The sequence below is a fragment of the Pyrus communis genome, chromosome 2 (assembly GCF_963583255.1).
Source record: "Pyrus communis chromosome 2, drPyrComm1.1, whole genome shotgun sequence".
NCBI classification, from domain to species: domain Eukaryota; kingdom Viridiplantae; phylum Streptophyta; class Magnoliopsida; order Rosales; family Rosaceae; genus Pyrus; species Pyrus communis.
The window spans coordinates 18008340-18030765 of NC_084804.1; the positions used below are offsets into that span (position 1 = coordinate 18008340).

A 22426-nucleotide genomic window follows, 5' to 3' on the forward strand; every position below is an offset into this window, starting at 1 on the left:
TGTGCCGCTCAAATACATTATTCCAAATGAGTGATCTTGCTAGCACAATCGAATCCCTCACTCCATCTTTCGTCATTGGTGTATCAATGTGAATGCTCCTAGAGACTCAACATTTGAGGAGTTTTCTCGTGAACCGTCATGAAGAAGAAGAAACACAAAGATGATCCTACAAAGCAGTACACAAGCAGCTGAGGATTCAACTAATTTAATTTTTTTTTCCCTTTGTTCTTGTAGCATTATTAATTACAACTAACTAAATATATAATCGAATTACATACTGTATATTTATTATCATTTTTTTTGTTGCATATTATTATTATTTGAATTAAGTTTATCCTAATAACAGGCCCAAAAACTAGATCCGACAGTTTCTTACACAACACGATGACACGACATAAAAATAACAGGTTTCGGGTCAACACGATAACTAATCAGGTCATTATCAGGTGACTCGTTAAGAACCCGTTAATAACGGGTTCTTAATGGGTATACACGCGGGTAACACGTGGGTAACCCGTTTCGACTCGTTAAGAAAAATAAATTATAATTTTAAAGTTTAATTACTAAAAAAATTTATTATAAAATACAATAGCCATATTGTATATATTGGTATATTCTATATTAAATATATATTTTTGTATTATTATTCTATATAAGTTAAAAAAATTAAGTTTTATTCATTTATTTATTTTTATTATGAGAGTTTTATATTATCATTAATAGGATAAATTTTACTTAATATGTTGTTGTCCAAAATTAAAATCAACTAATATAGTATTAGTATAGGCAATAAGACATCCCTACAAGTATGAAAAATGTGAAAGAATATATAAACACTCATGATTCATCATTCCTCCACAAGTAGACAATGGTTATACTTATATTATTGTTTAGATTTTTAAAACCCTTCAAACCTTCATGAATAGTGTTTTTTATTTGAGCGTAAAAGTAATAAAATTAATAATAGTTATTGTAGAAGTGTAAGAAATGTACAAAAAAAATATATATATATATATATATACACACACACAATCACTCATAGTGACAAGCTTTACAATTTTCGTGAAGGAATCAACTTCGAAATCCGACACTATAATCCCTAAACCTTAAATTTGTATTTAACCATCGATTGTCGTTTAGGCTTTATTCTTTATATTGAATTTCATTTTTAAAATTTTCTTTTTTGAAGACATGATCTTCTGGGGGATGTAGGAAGATGAACGGTTTAGATCTTTAATAGATATTTACGGTTAATTGAAATATGAGTCGATGTTATATAGTTTGTAAAGACTTTATAAACACCAAACAATATTTTCACTAATGGTTAAACTCTGAACATAATATCAACGATCTGAACCGTTCATCTTCCTGTATCCTCTAATAGATCATGTTTTCAAAAAACAAAATCTGAAAAAACAAAATTTGGTGAGAAAAATGAAGCATAAATGTAAACAATAATCAACGGTTAAATTTTGATCTATGATTTATATGATTATAGTGGCACATTTCAAAGTTAAGCCCTTCACGAAAATTGTAAAGCTCATCATTACGAGTGTTTATATATTTTTCTATATTTTTCACACTTCTACATTAATTAAAAAACTATTAAAGACTTTACTTAAACAATAGCCATATGATAAATGAGAAGAGAGTGCTACTGTAGAAAACCTCATTGAAAATATCATCAATATAACTCTTGAAGACAATATATCAAGCTAAAGTTCCAATACTGTCACATCCCGGCCCGGGACGGATCACTTCCCGGGCCCACTCCACCACCGTAGAACGATATTGTCCGCTTTGGGCTTACCATTCCCTCACGGTTTTGTTTTTGGGAACTCACGAGCAACTTCCCAGTGGGTCACCCATCATGGGATTGCTCTAGCCCCCTTCTCGCTTAACTTCGGAGTTCCGATGGAACTCGAAGTCAGTGAGCTCCCTAAAGGCCTCGTACTAGGTAGAGATGGAAATATATATTTAAGGATCACTCCCTGGGTGATGTGGGATGTTACAATCCACCCCCCTTAGGGCCCGACGTCCTCGTCGGCACACCACGCCCAGAGTTAGGCTCTGATACCAATTTGTCACATCCCGGCCCGGGGCGGATCACTTCCCGGGCCCGCTCCACCACCGTAGCACGATATTGTCCGCTTTGGGCTTACCATTCCCTCACGGTTTTGTTTTTGGGAACTCACGAGCAACTTCCCAGTGGGTCACCCATCATGGGATTGCTCTAGCCCCCTTCTTGCTTAACTTCGGAGTTCCGTTGGAACTCAAAGCCAGTGAGCTCCTAAAAGGCCTCGTACTAGGTAGAAATGGGAATATATATTTAAGGATCACTCCCTGGGCGATGTGGGATGTCACAAATACCGTTTCCCATGGTGATTGATGAAAATTGAAGAGTTTGATTGTAAGAAAATGTGCAAGGTTCCAAACCTTGAAACATAACTCTCTTAATTTTGCAAATCTTTTGAACATTTGATATTTTGTAATGTTCTAATGTTCATTTTTTTATTTTTTTATTTTTTTTATTATGCTCTTATTTTGGGTATGTAAATATGTACTGCTTGAAAGACAAATGTGTTTTTATGTTTTGAATGTGATAATATGATATGTTTATACTTATTTAGTATTATGTTTTTCATTTGATTATTTATTGGTTTAAAATATATTTTCCTTAATGGGTAACATGTCGGGTTATAGTACCTGTTAATATTATCGAGTCGATTTCGAGTTGGGTCATTTTATCTGTTTACTTTAACGAGTGTTACATGATACGATCCGTTAAGATATCAAATATAATACAAAAACAACATGAACATGAAAAACATGATACGAATGTCAGATCTTCCAAAAACCCAACAAGCACTTCATCTAGTCGAGTCGTTGGGCTTCTGGCCACCAATATTTGGTTAACTTTAATGTTAAGAATGCTGGATTCGATCTTTTATATGGCAATGATCATATGGTACAGGCTTCTGTAGATCAGGCTAGCACTAGCAGTGCTGCGTTGAATAACTTTCTTGGTTGGCATCTCGATGCATGGAAGAGGTTTATGATGGTTTTAAATATTAAGTCAGAGGCATAAAACACAGAGTTATGATTTTGATTAAGAGAAATGTTAAGGATACTCTCTTAAAAGTGGGATTTTCTGTCCACCACCCTATATTTTTTGCACAATTTTCGTGCCGATATTATAAAATATTATGTCAGAAAAACATGAGGCGTCGGAGAGTTCCACTTTGAGAAAGTTATATTATGTCTTCTCTGTTAGTTTGCTTTTGTTCTGTTAGGTCTTATTTTTGTTTATTGATTTCAAATTATTATGAAGAACAGATGTCAAATAAGCCTATTGGCTAGTCAAGTTAATGAAATATTATGTCTTTTATCTACTGTTCTTTTGAAAATTTATTTTGAATTAGAGAAATGCTAAAGAGACTTTCTTAAAGTGAGATTTTTTATAGATTCTCCGTCACCTCATGTTTTTTGCATAATGTTTTATAATGTTGGCACGCAAAATTATGCCAAAAACATGAAGTGTCTGAGAGTCCCACTTTTGAGAGTGTCTTCTTAGCATCTCTCTTTGGGTTAACTTCATTTTACAATTACACCATTAGAATTAGGGGTCATTTTCAAAATGAGTCACGAGGTTTTGAATTTTTTATTTTACACCACTTGATTTTTGAATTGTACAAATTTAACCTCTCAATCAATTTCATCGTCTAATTAGCAAGTCTATGCCACATCAACACGTAACGTCTAATTAGACAATGAAATTGATGAAGAAGTTAAATTGGTGCAATTCAGAAACCACATGATGTGAAATGCAAAAATTAAAATCTAATGACTCATTTTGCAAATGATCACCAAATCTTGTGGCGTAAAATGAAGTTAACCGATCTACTTTTGTTTGGATCCAATAAAGAAACAAATACAACAAAGGGTACTTGAAAGTTGGGTTAAAAAATTGTGCTTGGATGTATTGGGTTTATAAGAATTGGCATCTGATTTAATTAGAAAATTAATTTATCTAGGACCAACTTGCTATACTATTCTTGAGTTTGCAATATTAAGTATAATGTCATATCTAATGATATTTGTTTTGTGTAATGATATTCGGTGTAGTTCCTTTGTGTGTGTGTGGTTTTCCCTTTCCTTTTTTTTATTTTTTTTCATGAAAGACTATTCAAATACTAGTTTTCATTGAAAAGTATGACAAAGCTTAATAGGAAAGGGTTCAACAGCACGCTGTTTAACTTTTAACCATAAAGAAGAATATCTGGATTTTTAGCCCACTGTATTATAGGCAAATTACAGTTTACAACTGCAAGCATACATTGGAAGAATCCTCATAAAGATTAATACGATCATATTATAAAAATTCACGTGCCTCTATCACGTGACAACAATTATCGTTCGTTTTGTAGATGCCGCATAAGAGGATCATTTTGCCGATGATGAAGGTAATATTATTAAGTTACTAAATTTTTCACATTCTGACACTTTATGGTTTATACACATGTCTTTCATTATAAAAGTTAATCACGTGTCTTCTATCATGTGTCAGTGACGATGGCTTTACTGATGATAAAGGTAATTATTAAGTTGCAAATGCTTTTCACAATCTGACACTTTTATGGTTTATACACATACACAGTTTCCGATTAATTTCTTTATATAAAATGTACCTTGGTGATGATAATGTCTATTAATACCATTACCTATACATACAAAAAATGATGCTGTCAATTAGGTACATACTACGTCTACACTTCTATCTTCACACACATCATATATATGTAAAGGCTGATGCAGACTGGAATATATCCTCCAATGCCTAATTCCCACGTACGCATCGTCTCATGAACTTTCTTAACCATCGTTTTCTGTTGGGGGGAATTGGCATTCCATTTCCAGACGATGTCACTGATTCAGTTGGTTTATCTTCAAATTTGCTTTCTCGTGTTCTTTGGTCTGTTGCTTCAGCTTCAGACTGGCCAGAAGCAATTACTCTTTCAGTACACTGGCCTTGCTTCTGCAGAGACAACAAGATTACATGAAATATCCATATACCTTCACATTATTATATATATTATTTGGTATATAAAAATGTTCATTTGCCACACTGTTTGCAAATGTTGATTATGTACACGAAATATGTATCTGTGGTCTTTAAACATACATTTTTTCTCTTACAGCAAAGCCCTAACAAAACAACACTAGCTAGGGTAACATCTACAAACCTGGTCGCGACGAGGCTGTGACTCCGAATGGGAAGACACATACTGAAAAATCTCAGAAACACCTTTGTGGCCATAGCTCAGAGCCTTTTGGCAACAGTAGTTTGCAATATCCCCAGTCTTAACCCTAAACTCTAATGTTTTGCTATCAATCTCTAACTCATGTTGTGAAACAAAATTCCGGAAGAAGTGATTGTAAAGATAGCTCGTTCCCTGCAAAGTTAATTAAAACATTCAGTATCATAAAACCAATTGACAATATGGAGAGTAGCCCGACCTCATCAAGGTCATGTTTCTCATAAAAAAAGCATGATTAATTCTACGATAAATTTGAGAGGATTGAGGATGATGCTTACTTTCACTTTAGATGACCAGAGATATATTAACAATGCCAATTTGGCTTCACAGTATATTGGTAACCTTAAAAAAAAAAAAAAAAAGATGGAGAACAATGAGTCAATAATGGGAAATTAAACGCCGATGGAACACTAAATTCAAATCACAAAAACTAGAAAATTATATAATAAAAAAGTTATGTTAAGTTCTTCACCTTAGATAATATCGTATGTATTAAAATATAAAATTATGAGACTTGACTTAACGTGACAATGTAAATAATTATTAGATGAAAAGGCTTAAAACTGAAAAGAATCAATTATGTATATCAAGTCAACACATAGGTTTACTAGCTACATTCATTTTAACTATTCCCCACACGCATTATATGAGATATTAATCTGTACAAAAATGTACGAAAGTTTCATTGTACGTAACAAAAAATTACTAGAAATATTGCTGAGTTTTGTAAGCAAATTCTTTACCATGCAAATAAGGCATCCCCAATTCTCTCCAATACAGTAAGCATAGCAACTAGTATCCTGCAAAACAAACCCATATCGAAAGAGAAACCCTAATATCAATTAAAAAAATGAATGATCAAAATAATTTCAAAATATGAAAAGTGATTATCCATGTACATTATGCATACATACCAGTACTGGCACCAAAAGACAAGTTGCTGAATATCTGGCTTATTGTTCTCCAGAGTCTTATAGCACTCATACGCCGGGTAAGCGTAACCAAACACCATCCTGTAGTAAACAGAAACAAATTTATATTACTAATTGATTAATTTCCAGGAACTAAGAACGTACACCTGGGTTGGAACAAACCTAAACGGAGTTCATTTGATTACTTACACAAAAACCCTTGGAAGAAAAGATTCCACCATTGTGACTCTGATATCGCATGTACAGATTAATTGGCACCTTCTGTATCTGCATTTGTGTGAAAAAAAGGAAATTACAGCGACGTAAAAGAAGTAATTCGTAAAGAAATTAACCAAATTGAAAACAAGAAGAGGATCAAGACCCTGAAGACTGAAGTGAGTGTGAGTTTCAGAAGGAAAGGTTCGTAGGGGAACGAAAAACCGTCTCATACTTATAGGTCTTGTTTGGTTTGTTTCAAACACGTCGCACGAAAAGGTGCCACGGGCCGAAACGCTGCTACTCAAATTGCAAATTTGAGCAATTGGATCAGATTAGGCTATTACTCAACTTGCAGGCCCAGACAAATTTTAGAAGAATGTGGGCACCCCGAGAGCCATTAGAAAAAGGGCCGGTCCAGGAATCTTAACCCATGTGTTTATAGTGTAAAATTTCGATTTGTTTAAGAGAAATTAATGGTAAAATTTTTAAACAATATTACTTTAATTTTTAAATTTTAATTTATGATGATACAAGCTATAATTGTTAATGAGAAGCTTTTATATTTAATAACGTATTATTATAACTTCATTATCAATACAAGATAAACATCAATTATAATCCTATTTTGGTGGGTGCTAGAAAGCATTATAGCATCTCCAATTATGTTCTCTATTTTATAGTAATTTTTTTTGTTAAAATCATCAAAATTTTCTTTAAAAGCTCTCTAAAAAAGTTGTACTCCAACCATACTCCCTACTGTAAGCAGTCATACTGACTATGAGTCAATAATTAGCCAATAAAAATTAGTTATTTATTTACCATCTATGCTAAAAAAAGTGATTCACATTTTTCCCAAACTAGTATCTTAGTAACTAAATACAAATTAAGAAAGAACAATGACAACCAATACTAATAACTTATTAGGTGGCTAAAGACACCTGTCTCCCTCAGTCCCAAATTCGATGTACTCAAAACACAATAAATACCTCCCTCACTACCACCAACTACACACAACAATCAATTGAGTGTGTTAGCCATGGCTAGGACGAGTAGGGGTCGCCAAAGAGTGCCAATGACAAAGATTACGAATGAGGCTAGTCTCCAAGTCACATTCTCCAAGAGGAGGAATGGCCTTTTCAAAAAGGCCAGTGAGCTCTGCACCTTGTGTGGTGCAGAGATTGCCCTCATGGTCTTCTCACCGGGCAAGAAAGTCTTTTCCTTTGGTCACCCGTGCTTTGAGACATTGATTGATAGGTTTGAGGGCAGACTCTCACTCGCCCAGCTGACCATGGGTCATGATATGCAACAGATGCTTGAGGCTTACCGGAACGTGAGTTTGAATGTTTTGAGCCAAGACCTCACGAAGGTGATGGTGCTAGTTGACAACGAAAAAAAGCTCGGGGTCAACATAAGCCAAACAATGAAGGAGAGTATGTCAGAGAACTGGTGGGAGCGCCCGTTGGAAGAGATTGAGACCGACAGGCTTGAGTTTTTAAGAACTTATATGGAGGAGCTCGGGTGCAAAGTGAACGAGACTAGAGGCAAAATGCTTTTGCCCCAAGTTTTCGAGACCGCTAATGATAATAATAATTTTTTTGTAGGGAGCTCTTCCTCAAATAGTGCTGCTGGGCCTTATGATCAGATGATGCAGACTTATGCAAATCAGCCTAGTAGTAGCTCTGGTGGTGGGTTGAATGAAAACACTTCTACTTGGCCTTTCAGTGCTTGGAACCCTAGTCTTGGTGGAGGGTTTCTCTAAAGAACAGCAATCATTTTACAGTTCTTGCAATTAATTAAAAAAAGTTAGTTATGTGTCGCCTATCGTGTGACAGTAATAACGGTTTTGTAGTTTCTGCAATTAATTATAAAAAAGTTTGTAACGTGCCTTCTATCATGTGATAGTAGCGATCGTTTTGCAGATACTGCAATTAATTATTAAGTTATTAATTATATCTTCACAGTCTCATGTGCTTAAAGGTTGATATACACATACGTAATTTTTATTGTTTTGTTTATTGAATAATGAAAACCACATTCTTGAAATCGCGTAAATAGTGAGAAAAAAGTGACAAAATAAACAAGCCTGCAAATGAAATAAGAGCACATTTCTTTCAGTATAACCAATACACAACAAAAAAATTATAATTTTCCTCAACAATATAACAAGAAAAGGTTAGTAAAAAATGGCTAAGGAGGATGAGGAGGATGAGTTTATTAGCTATCCTGATCCTGCTACAGAATAAGGAGGATGAGTTTATTTAAAGACCTTCTCCAAATGGATGTTTCTTTGTTAAATCAAATTGATAAGGATCGCAGTGCACCTTTCAAAGACTTGCTACACAAAGTATGGAAACTTAATATACTACATAAAGTTAAATTTTCTACTTGGTTAGTTATAAGAAATAGACTTTCTACAAACAAAAGATTAGGTAAACACAACCCTAATGGTCAAACTCTTTGCCCCTTATGTAAGAATGCAAAGGAAGACCAGTTGCACCGTTTTCTTTATTGTGCCCCAGCTTAAGAAGTTTGGAAATTATGTATTAATTTGTTTCATTCATCCTCAATTACAAGCATTTAAGGACTGGTTAAATAGGCTTTCAGCCTTAGATAATGATGATCTTTCTAATCTTAATAAAGTTGTAATTCTTTGTTGTCAAATGTGGAATGATAGCCTCATCTGACTCGTAGTCCAAGGACGAATGCTACACTTGGCAAGGATTTCCAGAATGCAAAATTGAAACAGAAGCCCAACAAGCCGGAAAATGTTGCCAACCCTATCACATGGAAAGCTCCTGCAGAAGGTTTCTACAATCTCAATTTTGATGGTTCGTTGGAGTGAAATTCAGCTGCAGTGGTTTTATCATTATAAGTACTGGTTTGGTATTGCGGTGCTTTTAGGTATAAAAAAAAGCTGAGCTCAAAAAGGTGTTTGGTAAACACTTAAAAACAGCTTATTTTCACAGTTTTGGATGAAAAAAAAAGCTGAAAACGTGAAGTAGCATAAATGTTGGATTATATGTTGAATGTTGGATTATGATTTCTTGTTAAATGTTAGATTATGATTTCTTGTTAAATGTTGGATTATATGTTTAAAATAAAGTTTATAAATATTTTTCTTTTAAAAAGAAAGTATATTTAGTAATTCACCTTTATTTGTTAAGAAAATTAAATTAATAGCAAATCTAGTATTATACCCTTTTTACTCATTTCACATAATTACAATTGTTTTACATAAAAGTTTATCAAACATTATAATACTGTTTTTTTTTCTTTCCAAAAGCACTTTTACAAAAAAAAAGTTTACCAAACACTCTACTACTTTATTTCACAACTGCTTATTCTCACAACACAATAGAAGGATTTTTTTTTAAAGCACATCAATACCAAGCTAGTCCTAAATCATCAGGGATAGCCTGCCTTTGTTGGTTCTCGTCATCTTGGACCTAATATTATTACCATGGCAGAAGCATTGGCTTTTCGAGATGCTTTGAATTTAGCAGAACATCGTCAGCTTAAGAAGATCATAGTGTAAGGAGACTCGAAGATGGTCATTGATGTCGTCTCTGAAAAGGTTGTAGTGCCTTGGAGAATTAGAACCATTGTTGATGATATAAAATAGATTGTTTCCTCGTTCGAATCGCTTGAGTGGAACCACGTTTATAGGAAATCAAACTTTACCACATATGCCATTACTTCTATCAAGCATAAATGTAATAATCTTTATATTTGGGAGGGGTATATTCTTCCCAAGCTAAAACACTCTTTTGTATGACTCTCGAAGCCTTGGATGTTACCGAATTATCTCTTTAAATTAATTCATCATTCTTTTTAAAAAAAAAAAAACAATGAAAAAGATTTGAAAATTTTGAGTTTTAACAATAAGGACAAAATAAAGGGTAAATTGAATAATATTATAATTGACTTTTTAATATAAAAATATGATTTTTCGTTAAAGTAAACAGAATCAGAACTTCTCGTTAAAGTAAAAAAAAAAAAAAAAAAAAAAAAAAAGAAAGAAAGATGGCTACAAAAATTGATATCGTACTGGATATTTTTGGGCCTACAAAAGAATTGCTTTATCTTGGGCCGCAGTCCAAAAATAAGAATTCAATGCATCGGCGGCAAAGACGGCAGGTGACGACAGCCCGCAAACCAAAAACAATTCATAGCCAACAGAATGCGGAATAATAAAAGCCAAACCGGAACCAGGAATTTTGCCACATCAGCATCAAATGGATGAGCAACAAAAATAACGGATTAAATTAAAAGCAAAGGCAGTTGGTTCGTTTCTCTCTCAGTCCTCTCCTCACTCACCATTTCTGATAGCTTCTTCCTCCGCTCTTCTTCTTCTTCTCTCTCTCTTCTCTCTCTCTCTCTCTAGGAGATGAGCTTCTCCGCGAAGCCTCAAACCCTAACCCTAATCTCATGCACTCCTCTCTCTTCTTCTTCCTCTTCCCATCGCCGATCGATTCGTAGAGACTTTCTCGGCTGCGGCCAGATCCTCCGCCCGCTCGCCGGCGGTCTCCGCTCCCACAGAGAACGCAGGAGCTTGGACGGAGGTCACCGCTCTCCTCCCTCGAAGTTTCTCATCAGAGCTTCTCTGGATTCGCATTCCCTCCTCGTCGTGGTCGCCGTCGTCACCTTCTCTGCTGCCTCCGTCGTCTACTTCAATCGCTCGGTCAAGCCCCGGAAGAATTTTGATGTTGGGGGCAGAGAGATCAGGGAGGTTAACGGTAAAGCTCCGATTGAAGAGAATCAGATTCTTGGTTTTGATGGTTTGAGCGGCAAAGTTGAAGAAATTGAGACGCCGGCGCCGACGCCGGTGCTGCAATTTCACAATTCAGCGCAGGAGTCGCTTTCTCCTTTGGTGTTCGAATCAACCGCGGTGTTTGAACCGCTTCGTTTCTCTGCAGAGTTGGCACAGCTGCAGCAACAGGAACGGTCTGAATGTGTTGATTACGACCCAATTTCTGAGGAGTTCTCCAAATTAGTAGGCGAATCTAATTTCGGCGTGGCTTTGGAGCCTGATTCTGTGAGTGATGAGGAAACCGATGAAGGCGATGAAGAAGATGAAGTGGATGAAGTCAGTGAAGTGGGTGAAGCTACTGGATTTCCTTTGCTTCATAGAGAATCAGTGAGGGAAGAGCTTCACATGTTTTATGAGGGAAACAAGTCCGAGACAAAATCAGAAGCAAGCATGAATGGTAAAAAATTATCTTCATTTTTACGAAACAGCACTGTGACAGGGGCCGGTTTACTGCCACAAGTTTCCGATCGCATTACAGGTAATGCCATTGCCAGAAGAAACAGACCATATATTGATATCTATATGGTAATTTGAACAAGTAATTTTTTTGGATTAATTTGCGGAAGTCTTAGAAATTTGAGTTTTTTTCCCATTTTACTGACTTTATAAAAAGGGTATTTGTTCAGAGTCTATGGAAGGAAAGATAGATGGTGCTAGTTATAAAGGAGTTAACAGCAGAAAGGACTTGGGAAATGGCAGTGGATATTCAAGCGACCAAGAAGTAAGACATTCGGCTACCCAGATTCCCCACCCAAATGGTGTTCTTACAAATGACAGAGATATTCTATCAGAGCAATTAGGTGCCTACCATCGTTTGCTTAAGGATGGGAGGTACATGTTATCTTTCACAAGCTCAATTTCAACTTACGAATTTGTAAGAATGGTTTTGGATTTTTACAGTAACTTTACATTGGTTGAACAACAATAAAATTACTGAGTGTAATGTATTTGAAATGACTATACGTTGAATTGAAATGACTAAATATAACCAATGTGAATTTTCGTAATTTTTTGGTTATACCCCTCAATAACACAGTTCTTTGCATTTTAAACATCCTTATGAACTTTAGATATTAACTTACTGAAATCCCTAGATATGAATTCTCAGATCCCAAATAGAGTTATTTTGACATAGATTCTTGATTGTCCATATAAGTTTGTCTGTTTTCCATGTATCTTATCTAAAAGCTGATCGTTGAATAATACGGGCTTTTTAGGTTAGCCGACTCTCTAAAGTTGCTTGAAGATTTGCAAAGAAGGGGTTTGTTGGATATGAATAAGGTAAGGATGTAATCAGTTAATGATTCGTTCTTGTCTGTTCATTTTCTATATTTTATTGAGTTTTCTTGCATCAGGTTTATCATGCAAGGTTTTTTGAAAACTGCAAATCGAAAAAGGCTGTTGATGAAGCTTTTCGTTTCATTGAACTGATTCCAAATCCAACATTGAGTACATACAATATGCTCATGACTGTCTGTGCAAGTTCTCAAGATTCAGAGGGTAAATTTTTTTATACACTATATCAGAGCTATTAATCGTTTAGCGTAAAGTCAGTTCATGATATCTTTGTTGTGGTTTTAGGAGCTTTCCAAGTTGTGAGACTTGCTCGGGAGGCTGGACTGAAGCCCGACTGCAAACTTTACACCACTCTGATATCAACATGCGGTAAAAGTGGAAAAGTGTACACGATGTTTGATGTATGATATCTTCCCTTCTGTTTGTATTTTTAGATTGTTTGAATCTCTAACCGAAGTTTTCTCAAACAAAGTATTATCTCTTTTGGTCCCAAATTCCCAATTACTGCCAGGGCTGGCAAGTTCTCCTTGTTTGGCTTGTTTTATAATTTATATGGAGAAGGAATTTCTGATCCTCAGAATTTTTCTACTTGAAAAAATTGAAGCTGATATGCCCAGTCCTTTAAGTGAAGACCATCAAGTTGACTTTCTGTTAGTAATACCTGAAGATCGATATAAATTGATTCTCATCTATGCCTCAATTGGAATTCTAGCTATCAGCTTTTATTTTTTTCTGAAGCTTTAAATTTGATTTCACTTAAACTAAGTATTGATATTTTCACTATGTTTTCCATTTATGACTTTTGTAATTAATGAATGCCCAGTTGGTAAATTGTTGTCTTCTTTTTATGATACGTCTTGAACAGAACCTCTGCATAGGCGTCTTGCTCTGAGTTTCCCATGGTATTTCAACTACATGTTTTTTTTTTCTCTCCCTAGGTCTTCCATGAGATGGTTAATGCTGGAGTAGAGCCAAACGTTCACACATATGGGGCACTGATTGATGGTTGTGGCAGAGCTGGGGAAGTGGCCAAGGCATTTGGTGCTTATGGGATAATGAGGTCTAAGGTACCCTGAGACACTTTACAATCTCAATCTCTAGTTACTAATATTACTCCATCAACCTCTTGATTTCTGTGAAAGGGTATGGTTTCTTGTTTCTTCCTGCATAAAGTTTTCATGCTGATAAAATGTTACATGCAGTAGAAAGTGAAGCCAGACCGAGTTGTATTCAATGCGCTTATTACTGCATGTGGTCAATCAGGAGCAGTTGATCGTGCCTTTGATGTTTTAGGAGAAATGCTCGCAGAAACACAACCTATAGAACCTGATCACACTACCGTCGGTGCTCTAATAAAGGCATGCGCAAATGCTGGTCAGGTAAGGTTTATCATTTTCTTACAAACATTGCAGGGTCAACTTCTTGAAATTTATGGTGCATGCAGTGTTTCTACTTCCATGTTATTTCTTTTATGTTTAATCAATTTAGATTGATTCATTCTTGTAGGTTGATCGGGCACGAGAAGTATATAAGTTGGTCCATAAATATAAGATAAGGGGCTCCTCTGAGGTTTACACCATAGCTGTTAATTCTTGCAGCCAGACAGGTGATTGGGAATTTGCTTGCAATGTCTATAGTGACATGACTAGTAAAGGCGTGGTCCCTGATGAGGTATTTTTTTGCAGCATTAGATCTTTCCCATGTCATGTTGACTTGAGCAATAAATTTTAGTTGAAATTGTCTCAACACTGGTCGACTTGTTTCAGAATCTAGTTGTCACTAAATTTATTTGGTCTACATAAGATATGGAATCAAAATGGTCTGTAGAAGAAGTGGAAAATACAGATGAATTCCATTTCAATCAATTATTCTGAGCGTGTTAAGGAGAATTTTTTTATTGGTTTAGAGAGGTAGGAAATCACATGGGTCTTTAGGAGGGGAAGTTACAGCTGTGTTCTCCTTAAGTCTATCCTTGATTGTGTTTAGGAGGAAGGAAACAGATTCTAATGTGTTGTGTGATCTTTTTATTCAGTCATACGAGGTTTACTTTTCCCATACAATTCTTCCATAAGCTTTTGGACTTCATGCAGATGTTTCTCAGTGCACTAATAGATGTTGCTGGGCATGCTGGAAAGCTAGATGCTGCCTTTGATATCCTACACGAAGCTAGAAATCGGGGAATACAAGTTGGAACTGTATCTTACAGCTCATTGATGGGAGCCTGTAGCAATGTATGTCTTACATAGGCATTTCTGTGGTAAATTAATTAATTTTTTTATTTTAAATAGTTAGGCGTAATTTGTTCATAGGTAAGTTAATATGGTCCAAACATGCAAACTGAAAATGAATAGAAATTCAAAACTATTTAATAAAATCCCAAAATCAAGAAAACCAGACTGAATTTTGTGCTATGTTTTTCATTTTGTATTGAATAAATTAATATTTATATGTATATTGTGTTTTCATACCTTCCATACCAAGTTCAAAGGCGAAGGCCTTGTATTTGAATTTCTCCCCATTGGTTCAGCTTGTGTAAATCTGAGGAGGAGAGTGTTAATCATGTTTTTCTCCATTGTTCTTACTCAATACAGTTGTGGTGGAAATTGTTTCAGGAAGTTAGAGCTAGTTGGGTCATTCCAAAGGGTTGTTTCGAGCTTCTAAGCACCAAGTTTGAGGCTTTAGGAAAGGGGAGGAAAGCTAAAGCTTTGTGGGGCTGTTTGGTGTTGGCAGTTTTTTGGAACATTTGGTTGGAGCGAATAGTTTTTGAGGATTATAAAGGAGTTGGGGTAGCATAACTATGGGGTAGAGTAAGATATGGCCATCAGTTTCAAATGAGTTCAGGAATTATTCTTTTTTCTCGTATAGTGTGGGATATGTTAGCAGCCGTAAAATGATTTTGGTTGAGGTTATGTTACTTGATAATAGATCTTCTTGAGAGGTCTTAGCTAGTTTTGCTAGTTGGTGGATTTCTTATATGCTATTTTGTAATTCATGTTATTTTTTAATAAAGTGTTGTCGTTTCTTTTCAAAAAAAAAAAAAAACCCCAGTATTTTGTGTCCGAGTATTTGTCATTAAGAATGCTCCATAGTAGCTTCTAACGATTTCTTCGTTGTTTTTCAACCCAATACAATTCTAACATACTGTTTGAAATGTCACTTCTGCATGGTGCTGAAGTGGCTTAGAGGTCTAGGTAAACCATACAGGGAGAGTAATTGTGCAATCAGGTGACGAGGAGAAAAAATCTTGGGATTAACTTCCATACTTATTTCCATTTCATGTAGACCTTTTTTAATGCAGCTAAACATTCTTTAATTATAATTATAACACATTTCCTGTTTTTGTTTCAGGCTAAAAACTGGCAGAAAGCACTGGAGCTCTATGAGTATCTCAAGTACACCAAAATTGAGCAATCTGTTTCAACCGTCAATGCTTTAATCACTGCCTTGTGTAAGTCTCTACATGTTTCCGTATTGTCTTTGCAAAATAATGTGGGAATAGGTAGGATAACGTTTCCTTCTGTTTTGTGAAATCCTTAATTGCGACATTTTCTGAGGCATTTATGTAGACTACGTCTCTGTGCATTGGCAAACTTAATTGAGATGCCAATATTCACACTTCAGGTGATGGGGATCAACTACAGAAGGCTATGGAAGTTCTATCGCAAATGAAGGGATTAGGATTGCGTCCAAACAGCATAACATACTCCATACTTATGGTGGCAAGTGAAAAGTGAGTCTTCTAGAGTTGATGTAGTGCTTATGATAATTACTGGTTTGTATGTCATTTCTAATGGAAATGCAAATGTGCACCTGTTTTTCTGTGCACCCTGTTTGTAGAAAGGATGACCTAGAATCTGGCCAAATGCTCCTTTCTCAAGCCGAAAAGGATGGGGTTGCTCCAAACCTTGTCATGTGTAGATGCATTATTGGTGAGTTTTATACAGTAGTTACTGAATTCTTTGTCCTTCTGGGTTTGGCTTCTGAATGAATATAAATTCATTTTCCCCACATTGATTTGCAAACTGATACTCCATTGTAATAAGGGAATAACTTTGAAAGAAGATGCCAAAAAAGCCATCTATTATAACCTTCAATAGAACTTTTAACGCTTTACCAAACTTATGTTTGTTTTGTTCACGAGATGCCTAGTCTTGCCAATAAATCACCAGCTTGAATTCCTACTATTGTGATGTCTCACTCCATACGGCCTGTTTTGGACGGTAGAACGAGGAGAGGGGGGGAGAGGCAAAGTCCTACCTTATTCTTTTTTGATATATTAAAAAGTCTGCAAAGGAAAAACCTACAACATGGATAGAAATGTGCTGATCGATCAAGTCTATGCTACGGGTAGATTTGTACATGAGAAGGAGACTGCGGGCCCATTTTCTAATCCTAGCCATCTTTAAAGTTAATCTCTACTATATTTAGGTTGTATTATTTTCCCTATTTGATGTGCATAGATACCAATTTAAGCTAGTATTAGTTATGAGATGGTGTTTGGTTGAGCCTTTCTTGTTGTGTTAGTGATCTGGTAAAAATACGAGGCTTGACTTATGTCGGTATTGTGAACTGGTTTACTTCAATGTTTTTCCCATAACAAGTTTCTCTTTGTAAGAAAATTCAAAATGAGATGATCTCTAAAGCGATGTTCATTTAGATGCAAAGAGAAGAAAAAGAAAAAGTACAACTTGAAAATTATAATCCGTAATCATTACTGAGATAAAATATATGCACAGATATAATTACGATTAATTATAGCATTGTTAGGTAGTGGAGATACGTATGAGTTATAGATAGGGTATGCATCTCCTTTTCCAATTGCTTTGATTCTGTGCTATTCTTTGATCTTTAAGGAATGATGAATTGGACAGTTGCACTGTTTGTTGTTCAAACATTCATTTGTTTAATTTCTAATTTACGTTGCATGTGTATTGTCTTTTACACCTTTATATAACCTTTCATCTCTTTGAAGGCATGTGCTTACGGAGATCTGAGAAGGCATGTGCACTTGGTGAACCTGCTTTGTCGGTTGATCGGCCTCAAGTTGATAGTGAATGGTATTTGACATTGACTTATGTGATGGTTGTAAGACTTTTGGTTGTCGGAGATTACAAAAGTAAAATAATGTATTTGGAAGGTGTTCTCCAGTTGTTTGGTATGCATGAACATAAAAACACGTAACGGCAAAAGCTATATTACTGATCTCCATACTGTCACTTCTATACTTGTATGTAATGGTATACCTTTATAAAGAGGTTTGTGATCCCTAAGCAGAAAAGGGGGGAAGGAGAATAAGAAGTAGTATCTCTGTGTTTGTCCTAAAAGTTCTACGTACCAAATAAAAATCATAATTTATGTTTATAGGCTAAAATCAGTCGTCTGACCAGTTTCTATATATTGCATTGTTTCTATAGGGCATCTTTGGCCTTAATGGTCTACCGCAAAACTATTGTAGCTGGTAATGTTCCTACCATTGAAGTTATATCACAAGTCTTGGGATGCTTGCAGCTCCCTTACGATGCATCATTCAAGAATAGGCTTATAGAGAATCTTGGTGTATCTGCCGACACATCAAGACCTTCAAGACCTTCAAACCTTTGTTCATTGATAGATGGGTTTGGTGAATATGACCCTCGTGCATTCTCATTACTGGAGGTCAGTTGGAAGCTAAAATATTCAGTGCTTTTCTTGAACTCTTGAGTTATTGCAAAACTAAATGTAAAACCTTTCATAATGTTCCGTACTTGAAGGAAGCTGCTTCACTTGGAATTGTTCCATGTGTATCCTTCAAAGCAAGTCCTGTTGTTATTGACGCAAGGAAGTTACAAATGCATACTGCGGAGGTGAGTTCTCCCATTAGATTCCATGCAACTTTCTCTTAACTGCGAAGGTAACAGTTTATGTTTTGTGATATTTCTGAAGACTCCTCAGAGAAAGTTATGTTAAGGGTTGACCTTTCACTCAGTAAACAGGCCTTTCTTTACATCTTTTCTGGATTCTCTTTTTAATCTTTGGCTTTTCTAGGAATCTATATTTTCATTTTCCTTTAAGATTTCTGAATTTGATAGCTTGTCTTTAGTAACATAAACATAGCTATCTGATGAGTATGTCAGTGAGATGAAAGAGTGAGAGAGACCCAGACCTCCCTAAAAAAGGACAAGTGATGCATGAATTACTCATGAAATGATGTTTCAAACTTGGCAGGTTTACATCTTGACCGTTTTGAGAGGTCTCAGACATCGACTTGCTGCTGGTAATAGAAACTACATATCTTTCTGCTTGTTCGAGGGAAAAAAAAAAAAAACGATAATTGACTTTTGATTTTCAAGTCAGTTCTGTGCCAAGAACATTGAATTGAAAGAAATTGTGAAAATTAAGATTTCAGAGAACGGAAATTTAAGATAAAAAGGTGAGCCTTTCTTTTGTATGAAGCCGAAATCTTAATTACACCCTTACTGTGGTATATCTTGCAGGTGCAAAGTTACCCAACATGACCATTTTACTGCCTGTAGAGAAGACACAAATTGTGTCTACTAAGGGGAAGACAATCAACATTGCCGGAAGGTGAAAATTATTACTTAAACAGTTATAGTATGCAATCAAATGAGCCTTTATGCAACTTCTATTTTATTAGTCTGACAGCATGTAAGTCTAGTAAGATGAATTTACGCCACACTGATAAGTGCACGCTAGTAACCAAGATAAGAAAAAGCGCCTTTAAGATGACAACATATATGCATAATTTGTAGCTATTTGTTTTGAAGATCAAATCATCGAATTTGTGGCTAATGAGTAATGACTACTCTCTAGGCTTTTCAAAATAGAAAAATAAATAAGCACAACAACTAAACCTACATGTATTAAATTCTGCTACACAAGTACGGAAGTCTTCAATCATGTTGAATACCAAATTATCAGCTACCTAATGCTATATAACATTTATTCGGATTTCCATTTTCGAGACATGCTCACAGATAGACTTCACTAATGCTTCTCAAAGGTCAAGCTTTATGTTAAACAGTCAATTAAACCAGGTTTCAGGTCCAAGTGAATGATTCCATAGGTCGATTTATAGGAAACGTTTTTTTGGGTTAACATATGTACTAAAACTGCATGCACATCATCTGAACTCGCCCAAAATTCATGGATTCTCAGAGAAGTGTATATTGTTTATATTATTAATGTGAAGACATCTTTGTTTGACAGGATTGGGCAGTCAGTTGCAGCATTATTAAGAAGGCTTGGGTTACCGTACCAAGGAAATGAATCACATGGAAAAATTAAAATCAGTGGGTTAGCCATGAAAAGATGGTTTGAACCAAAGCTTGCTTCTTTCACTGGAAAACCAGGAGAATTTGGCTCCTCGCAGTTACAGCTGGGGAAGGGAATCACACACCAGCAGCGGGACATTCGAACTGGCAATCTGTCCTTGGAGTGAAGGGGGCATAGCTTAAGTAGCCATTTTAGAAGCATCTAATCCAGTTTTCCTAACCTCGGCTGATGCTCTATACAGTACGCATGCATACCGGCAAACCCCAATCTTATAAATTCCTTCAAACTTGGGACACAGGATTTGGAAGCTTCTTTCTTGCATAGAGTTTGTAGAAGAGTAACGGGAGTTTTTAGAGTGAGTAGAGCGACAGCCGAGGAGTAATGGAGCGCAAAGAACATCAGCCAATTCATCATTCCAGTGTCTTTGTGGTACCTTGGAGTTGGAAATTGGTGATGACCCTTTCATAAATGTATGCTTTAAGACAATAAAAAGTGAGGGAAAACAGCAGTACAGAGTTGTACTTGTGTTCAATACCATCACGGAAGTTGAAATGTACGATTATGACAGTGTCAACCTTGTTTATATTTATATATACCAGTATAGAGTTATCCCTCCCTATCTCTCTCTCTCTCTCTCTCTCTCTCTCTCTCTCTACTTTGTTTGATATACAATTGTAATAGAAAGACAAGAAAACCGATTTATGTGACTCTTAAACTCAAAATAAAATATTTTTCTTTTTTGACAAACGATTTTCGTTTTTTTTTTTGAACAAACGATATTATCTACATTAAGCGGAAGGTGATTGAGTACAGCCTCACAATAAGCTAGTAAGAATGTGGTTCAAATTCGCTTTTGGCGAAATTGAATCTAATACCTCTCACTTACAAGTGAATAAGAATATCACTAGATCGTGAAAACAATGATGTTAAATTAGCACGCAAGTCAGTTTTGATATGCAATTGTAATTGAAACTGAAAGATAAGAAACCAGTTTCAATTAGAAAATTATTGGATTAAAAAATTAATTAAAATATTTAATCAATTATCATGGAGGTTAAATGTCAAATGGGCTTCGAAATAGTTTCGGGTTTTAGCTGAACCTTTTAAGCCGAACCCACTTATAACAACTGAAGTCAATAAGTTACTTCTGTTGACACAAGGCCTAAAAGGCCATAGCAACCACATGGTACGTTTTAGCCAGGGTGTTGTTGTTGTTGTTGTTGTTGTTTTTTTTTTTTTTTTTTTTTTTTTTTTTTTTTTTTTTTGAAAACTGCCAGGGTTTTGTTTGGTGTGATACAAAGCTCCATAGAGTCTACTCTTGCCTCACTCTCTCGTTAAGCGTTATGACTGAACCTCTTGGAGAAGTAATGTGATTACGATTGTACCAAATCCAACCCAAGATAAACAATGTACCATTACTTGAAGACTTTGCAAAAACTTGATTAGAATAATGTTGGCATTCCTTACACTGTATTAAATATATGAATGGGTCATCGCTAATATGTGATTTGATACTTACACTGTTGATTTATTTGATACATTTGAATGACTAAATGATCTCCAATTCGATTGGTTTTTTGTAGGAATGATTTTCAAATGAAGATTAAGACAATGAAAGATTCCGATTATGAACTTTCTAAAGTGAAAATACGTTATTTGTAAGTGGAAGAATGAGTTCATCTCCAAAAGAGAATACAAGTATTATTCATCGAATGCAGTGTGGATTCAAGAGTTACCTCTATTGAGTTACTTAGTACTACGGCCTAGCGGTATTCATCTTCATTTGTAAGTGAGAGGTCTTAGGTACGATTTCTCGCCAAAGACGAATTTGAACCACATTATTACTAGTCCATTATGAGGCTTAGCCTACTTCCCCATCCTTTTAATATAGATAACGTCGTTTATTCAAAAAAAAAAAAAACAAAAAAAAAGAGGGAGAGTTACCTCTATTAAGGGTCCCTAAAAATAAACAAATACATTTGCCCTTAACCTCTAGTGATGCCCCCACATGTTCCATTGCTGAAGTATCAAATTGAAGAAAATGTGAGGCTGCTGAAAGCACGTTCCTAACTAAATTCAAGAGCAGCCTGCATGGACCGAATAAAAGAAAACAAAACCATGTGATGTTATTGTGCTAAAGAAACATAGGCAATACATAATTAAGCTGTTGGTGCAACATTTCAACAATATGGATGTTCTAGTTATAGACCATCGATCTCCTGGAAAAAAAAAATATATATATATATATATATAAATATAGAAAGTTTGGAGTATAGAATGAGAAATTTGGAGTACCAATAACAATTATTTATATATATATATGTATATATGTATATATGTATGTATAATTAGTAAGGTAACACGGCATCAACAAATTAAGCAAATACAGTGTAAGGTAATGCAGCATTAACTAGCCGTTTGAGTCCATTCTACAATATAATTTTATGATCCATACTGTTTATTTTTAAGTTATAAATAAAACATCATTCGTGCAAAAATTCACTCAAATCCAAGCGGTTTAGCCAATATTTGATTTATTATTATAAATATTTCCTTGAAAAAATTTATCAATATTGTGTTCATTTATTCAATAATCGGGA

General features: G+C 35.3%; 3 protein-coding genes across 3 annotated transcripts; 2 read left to right on the forward strand and 1 right to left on the reverse strand.

Moving 5' to 3' along the window:
• Positions 1-4837: 4837 nt before the first annotated feature.
• Positions 4838-6471, reverse strand: LOC137724886 (putative HVA22-like protein g). Its single transcript, XM_068463538.1, has 6 exons — positions 6440-6471; positions 6233-6331; positions 6062-6118; positions 5597-5660; positions 5244-5453; positions 4838-5035 (listed from the first exon to the last, which is right to left on the reverse strand). Exons 1-6 carry the CDS (start codon positions 6469-6471, stop codon positions 4838-4840), a joined length of 660 nt encoding a protein of 219 aa, XP_068319639.1.
• A 1013-nt stretch (positions 6472-7484) lies between these two features.
• Positions 7485-8207, forward strand: LOC137724887 (agamous-like MADS-box protein AGL62). The gene has a single exon (XM_068463539.1). It carries the CDS (start codon positions 7485-7487, stop codon positions 8205-8207), a length of 723 nt encoding a protein of 240 aa, XP_068319640.1.
• Positions 8208-10751: 2544 nt separating this feature from the next.
• Positions 10752-20441, forward strand: LOC137725711 (pentatricopeptide repeat-containing protein MRL1, chloroplastic). Its single transcript, XM_068464479.1, has 18 exons — positions 10752-11736; positions 11885-12089; positions 12476-12539; positions 12614-12758; positions 12840-12955; positions 13493-13621; positions 13760-13933; positions 14061-14225; positions 14645-14785; positions 15903-16002; positions 16176-16284; positions 16392-16483; positions 17527-17611; positions 17969-18209; positions 18305-18397; positions 18759-18807; positions 19028-19118; positions 19761-20441. The coding sequence occupies exons 1-18, from the start codon at positions 10836-10838 to the stop codon at positions 19990-19992; spliced, it is 3132 nt and encodes a 1043-aa protein (XP_068320580.1). The 5' UTR covers positions 10752-10835; the 3' UTR covers positions 19993-20441.
• Positions 20442-22426: the final 1985 nt, after the last annotated feature.

Excerpts from the sequence above, each read along its gene's own strand:
- LOC137725711 (XM_068464479.1), top strand. The coding sequence starts at position 10,836 with ATGAGCTTCTCCGCGAAGCCTCAAACCCTAACCCTAATCTCATGCACT. Across the intron at positions 14,786-15,902 it reads TGATGGGAGCCTGTAGCAAT|GCTAAAAACTGGCAGAAAGC; the intron begins GTATGTCTTACA and ends TTTTTGTTTCAG. Across the intron at positions 18,398-18,758 it reads TACAAATGCATACTGCGGAG|GTTTACATCTTGACCGTTTT; the intron begins GTGAGTTCTCCC and ends CAAACTTGGCAG.
- LOC137724887 (XM_068463539.1), top strand. The coding sequence starts at position 7,485 with ATGGCTAGGACGAGTAGGGGTCGCCAAAGAGTGCCAATGACAAAGATT.
- LOC137724886 (XM_068463538.1), bottom strand. The coding sequence starts at position 6,471 with ATGGTGGAATCTTTTCTTCCAAGGGTTTTTGT. Across the intron at positions 5,661-6,061 it reads GGGGATGCCTTATTTGCATG|GTTACCAATATACTGTGAAG; the intron begins GTAAAGAATTTG and ends TTTTTTTTTAAG. Across the intron at positions 5,454-5,596 it reads TCTGGTCATCTAAAGTGAAA|GGAACGAGCTATCTTTACAA; the intron begins GTAAGCATCATC and ends TTAACTTTGCAG.